The 5,843-nt window shown below is 52.4% G+C and overlaps 1 protein-coding gene across 1 annotated transcript; it reads left to right on the top strand.

Annotated features, from left to right (window-relative positions):
• The first annotated feature begins 1,852 nt into the window (after positions 1–1,852).
• On the top strand, positions 1,853–5,280 carry LOC121008347. The gene is made up of 2 exons (XM_040440816.1): positions 1,853–3,577; positions 3,643–5,280. Exons 1-2 carry the CDS (start codon positions 1,875–1,877, stop codon positions 4,922–4,924), a joined length of 2,985 nt encoding a protein of 994 aa, XP_040296750.1. The 5' UTR covers positions 1,853–1,874; the 3' UTR covers positions 4,925–5,280.
• Positions 5,281–5,843: the final 563 nt, after the last annotated feature.

Here is a 5,843-nt window from a genome sequence, read left to right as displayed (position 1 = left end):
CAAACCCCTCCCCATAGTCCTAGTATAATAGGTAACTCCTCCTGTAAAACCTTCTCTTTCTTTGCTGCTGACCGCAGAGATAAGTACATTCAAAGCATTACTGTGACTATACTGTGTTGGGTTATATATATATACATATATAGTTATAGGCTTTTGTGGTTTCTTAACCTTTGTTTGGGGGAGCCTGCTGGCTCTATTTGTGGTGTGGATTTTTTCCCCTACAGGTTGCCTATATCTTTATGGGTCTTATTTTTAGCCCTTCTTAGGCATTATATATATTGCTGGCACCCCCGTACCCCTATACGGGTACTTACTGCTTCTTCCCCTTCATATTGGCTCTTCCCCCGCCTGTTTCTGTCTTCAGAGCGGGGGATTTCCAGTGCTGCGCTTGACGCGGCGTTTACTTTGATCTCTCTCCTGTCGGGGGATTGTCCCGCCTCCGGCTCTCTGCTTCAGAGCGCGGTGCCCGAGATCTCGCGAGATTTCGGGCGCTTCCGGTTACTTGCGCTCAGGACATCATTGCCAGCGTTTCCTGCATGCAGACAGGTTGTACCTTTTCCCTCTCCCTCCAGCGCTGTCCTTTTTTCTCCGTTGGCTTGGGGCAAATCCCCCTGCCATTCACCAACTACAATCCATAGGGGCATCCCATCTTATATTACATCCTAAGATCAGGAAGTTGGGGCAATACAAGGGCCAGAAGATGCCTAGGTCCCACATTAGTGATCAGGGCTCAGCAGAGGAGGAACTTCCTCTGGCTGATTTAACCCCTTCTGTGCACACTGATCAGGGCAGAATGCAGGCAAATCAATCTCAGGCTTTTCAGATGTCTGTTTCAAATGCCATTGCAGCAGCTATGGGATCCATGACATCTGTCATATCCCAGTCCATTGCACAGGCCCTAGCTGCCCATCCAGCTACCTCTAGTATGCCGCAGCCCGCTACGGTTTCCAAACCAGCCGGGCCTGGGCCGCATGCCTCCAGAACAACCTTGACTGGTGATGATGTTGCCACCAATGTTGGCGCGCTTGGTTCGCGCAAGAGAGCCTGTCCGCGTCAGGCAGAACGCACGCGAGAATGGAAATGTGCTAGAGCACAACAGGATTGGGCTACCGACTCTGAGGTCGGTTCTGAGGAGGAGGCTATTGATGACGCCTTTGAGGAGGCAGAGCAGGACCCCTCCGGGGTCATGGAATCTAACCCGATACCCGGGTGTAGTACTCAAAGATCGTTTGCAGACGCACTTCCTGCAGATTTGGTGGACCCCTCTGGGGACCCGTTATTTAACCCTGACTCGCTCCATCACCCGCGTTCCGCGGAATGGCTACCTTTGGACCATGTGTCCAAATATTTGGAGGCGCGGGTGCGGTGCCCTCTATCCAGAGAGGCCCGCAATAAGCTCAGGGCGGAATGCCCCAGACCGATCATCCCCAACAAGGTCTGCGATACCCCGTCTGTGGATCCGAAAATGATCCAATTCCTTTCTAAAGCGGGTTGGAACCCGCGTAAGGGCCTGGAGTCAGCCCTGCGCTCCTGCCAGGACAAGCTCCTGGACGTGTTTGGCCCTCTAGCCAAGATTTTTGATCTGGCGGAGTCAGCTAAGGCTGAGGGCGGTCAGGTAGACCCAGTAGAGTTGCGCGAATGGGTGCAGCGCGCCGTTTGCATTACGGGCAACGTGAATACGTCCCTATCCATGGAACGGCGCAAGGCCATCTTGTTCAAAATTGAACCAAAACTCGCAAACCTGGCACTGACAGAGACGGGAAAGGAGGCTCAAGGCCTACTATTTGGAGAGTCCTTCATCAAGGACCTAGGCCGCTATGTAGGCGCTTTCACCGCCCTAGATAAGGCCCAAAGTTCCATGAAAAGAGTTTTCCATGGTAGGGTCTCTACCAGGGCCGGCAGTTTCAGGGGCCGTCTGTCCGGCCGCGCCCAGTACCAGTCCCGTGGCTCGGGTCGAGGCTCCTCACAAAGACCGGCTTTCTAGGAGCACAGGCGGGATCCTGCGCCTTTCTTCCCATCCAGAGGAAATCCTTGGAGATCCAGGGGATATAGAGGACAACCCGGTTCCAGACGCCCCTACGGTAAGACCGCTGCCCCATTTCAATTCTTTAAATGCTTGTGTAGGGGGCAGACTACGTCTCTTTTCTCAGGCCTGGTCCCGCATCACCTCAGACCAATGGGTCCTATCCACGGTCAGGGGTTTTCACATAGAACTGACGTCTTTCCCTCTGTCCATTTCTCTCCCACACCTGGTGGTGTTGTCAGAACAGAACCGCGTTCTGGTGGACTCAGAGTTGTCGGACCTGGTCCGCAAGGGGGCAGTAGAACCAGCCCCGGGACCCCCTTACGGGGTAATCAGCAACATCTTTCTGGTTGCAAAGAAGGGGGGTCAGATGAGACCCGTCATCAATTTACGCGCTCTCAACGCGTTTGTCGTTTACCGCCATTTCAAAATGGAGGGGATCCACTTACTGCGAGATTTACTGCAGATGGGCGATTGGATGGTCAAATTGGACCTAAAAGACGCTTATCTTACGGTACCGGTAGAGGACGCGTCCAGAAATCTCCTCTGTTTCTCTTGGCAGGGCAGCGTTTGGCGGTTTACGTGCCTCCCATTCGGCCTCTCGTCGGCTCCATGGTGTTTCACCAAACTGATGCGTCCAGCCATGGCCTGGCTCCGCAGTCGGGGAGTTCGCCTCATCATTTATCTGGACGATATCCTGATCATGGCTCAGGACCGTTCGGTGTTACTAGACCACCTTCGCTGGACCATGGACCTGCTCTCAGAGCTGGGGTTCCTGCTCAATCGGGAGAAGTCCTGTCTCTCTCCATCCCGAAAGATGGAGTTCCTCGGGTTCATGGTGGATTCCACAGCGGGGACCCTCAGCTTACCATCGGCCAAGATTCGGTCGATTCGCAAAGAACTGCTCAGAGCCAGATCGTCCCCCCGTATCCCGTTACGTCAGCTGGCGAGGATAATAGGCCCTCTTGCATCATCCATCCAGGCGGTCTTCCCAGCCCCGCTCCATTACCGGGCTCTCCAGCGCCTGAAAATCGCTCATCTACGGAAGGGAGCTTCCTACGCGGACTGGATTCCCTTGGACGAGGAAACCAGGGAGGAGCTGTCCTGGTGGATCCACAACTTGCATGCCTGGAACGGCAAGGCGATTTTTGGTCAGTGCCCGGATTTCGTGGTGGACTCGGACGCCAGCCTATCGGGCTGGGGGGTTCACTGCGAGGGAATCACGACGGGCGGAGGCTGGTCAGAAATAGAGACGGGGTTCCACATCAATGCGTTGGAACTGTTGGCGGGCTCTTTTGCAATCAAGAGCTTCACGAGGGACACGGCCAGATCCTGCATTCAATTGCGTATGGACAACGTGTCAGCTGTACGTTACATCAACGGCATGGGAGGAACCCGGTCCACCATTTTATCACGGTTGGCGAAGGACTTCTGGGACTATTGCCTATCCAAGGAATTGGTGGTCTTGGCAGAATACCTTCCGGGCGTTCACAACATCCACGCGGACTGGAGCTCTCGTCATCTTTCGGATTCCAGCGACTGGCAGTTAGATCCAATGGTGTTCCGCTCCTTGATGTCGATTTGGGGACCTTGCTGTATCGACCTGTTTGCCTCGCGCCTGAACACGCAACTGGCACGATTTTACAGCTGGCGCCCGGATCCGGAAGCCGAGGCCGTGGATGCATTCCTCCAAGATTGGTCCAGAGGGATCCTCTATGCGTTCCCGCCGTTCCAACTGATTCCGCGGACCCTCATTCAAGTGCGCCGGTGTGTCGCGGAACTGACCTTGCTGGTCCCGTTTTGGAGCTCCCAATCATGGTTCCCCCACCTTCTGGAGATGATGGTAGAGATCCCTCGCCTTCTCCCGACGTCGCAGACTCTCCTCCGCGACCCTCGCCGCCAGCCACATCCTCTTCTCCTGGACGGGACACTGCGCCTGCTGGCGTGTCGGATTTCAGGGGACCCTGGGAGGTCCCGGGAGTTTCGGGTACAGCTAAAGTCCTTCTGGAGAACGCATGGGCCCCAGGAACCAGGAGATCTTATAGATCAGCCTGGGGGTTTTGGGCTGACTGGTGCTTGGCTAGGGACTTGGATCCCATTTCAGCACCTGTGACGGAGATTTTACATTTCCTGTCTTCCCTCTTCGACCAGGGCAAGGCGTATCGCACCATCAGCCTGTTCAGATCTGCCATCTCAGCGTCTCACCAAGGCTTTGACGGGATGCCTGCGGGTCAACACCCTTTGGTCTGCCGGCTGATGCGCGGCTCGCGTATGTCTCGACCTCCGAGACCAAGGTTCACCACCACTTGGGACGTGTCTCGTGTTCTCTCCTTTTTGTCTGCTTGGCCCCAGACTTCTGAACTCTCCCTTAGGCAGTTGTCTGCGAAACTGGTCACTCTTCTCTGTTTGATTTCTTGCAAGCGGGTGTCCGATGTCAGGGCTCTGGATCATGATGCCCGCTCCTACACCCCGGAAGGGGTCACGTTTGACATTTCTAGGAGGACTAAGACCCACATACGCTCGGTCTCCTATCCGGTTTTTCCTGCTTCGCCTTCGCTTTGTCCTGTGGCGTGCCTTAAGGAATATGAAGTTCGCACTTCTCCTTATAGATCTCGAGAGCTTCCGCAGCTCTTCCTTTCCACGATTCGGCCTTTTGCTCCGGTGACTACTCCCACGTTGGCGAGGTGGATGAAGTGGATCATGGAGTTGTCGGGCGTGGACGTCTCTCTTTTTTCGGCACATTCCGCTAGGGGGGCATCTGCTACCTCGTTGGCGGTTTCTGGGGCCAGACTTGAAGACATTTTGAAGTTGGCGGATTGGTCCAGTGTCTCCACGTTCAGGGAGTTTTATTTTAGACCAAGTCCTCATGTGTTTTCTTCCATCATTGATAACGTGTCTTAGACTTTAAACTTGCAATAGGAGCCTCCGGGTCTTGTAATAAAATCAGATGATTTTCCTATTTCATGACGTAAAGTCATGATTTTATTAAAGACACGGAGGCGAGTATTGCCCTCCCTTATTTTTCCCTCCCTATGTAAGTATTTATGATTACATGTCTGATGGATTGCTTTGTCTGGAGCATTATGTTTTAACTCTGTGAGTTTTTCCTGAGTAGGTTTTGCGCAACCATGTAGATTGGATATCCTGTATCAATTCGTCTCCTATCACTCTCTATTTTTTCATCCTTTAGGTTGAGACTGAAATGTTGAGCAGTATTCGTTGTTCTGCATGAGGTTTTGGAGGGTCGGCAGTTTCGGTTCCAGCTGATCGTTGAAGTGGACGGGACGAGGACTATTCTGTCAAGACTTCGTTCTGGTTTGTTCCTGGTTCGCGCCCAGATGACTGGCGGTTCCTTCCCGTGATGTCCGGAATGTTTCGGTTTCCAGTTTCGTTGGGACTTTTGGGACTCTTGTTACAAAGAAAGAGGAGGTTTTACAGGAGGAGTTACCTATTATACTAGGACTATGGGGAGGGGTTTGGTCACATGTTCATTTTTTTCTTTGCTGCTATTGGTCAGAGTAAAGAAGGAGAATAGCAATACTCGCCTCCGTGTCTTTAATAAAATCATGACTTTACGTCATGAAATAGGAAAATCATCTGATTATAGGTGCATAAGTTACTGTGAAATTTAGGCCACAAATACGGCTTTTGCTTACTGGGGTTAAAAAAAAACTCTGATATACTGCACATCTGGGATTAGAGGTGCATAAGTTACTGTGAAATTTAGGCCACGAATACCGCTGTCATATAGAGTTAAAAAATTTTTTTTAGTGCAATACCCTACATCAGGGTTTTCATTGGCGGATAATTATTTTTAACA

The sequence above is a fragment of the Bufo bufo genome, chromosome 7, assembly GCF_905171765.1.
Source record: "Bufo bufo chromosome 7, aBufBuf1.1, whole genome shotgun sequence".
Taxonomy (NCBI): Eukaryota; Metazoa; Chordata; class Amphibia; order Anura; family Bufonidae; genus Bufo; species Bufo bufo.
The sequence above is the reverse complement of the archived record's forward strand: the minus strand, read 5'-3'. Positions and strand labels throughout refer to the sequence as shown.

Excerpts from the sequence above, each read along its gene's own strand:
- LOC121008347 (XM_040440816.1), top strand. The coding sequence starts at position 1,875 with ATGGTAGGGTCTCTACCAGGGCCGGCAGTTTCAGGGGCCGTCTGTCCG. Across the intron at positions 3,578-3,642 it reads AGCGACTGGCAGTTAGATCC|TGAACACGCAACTGGCACGA; the intron begins AATGGTGTTCCG and ends TTGCCTCGCGCC.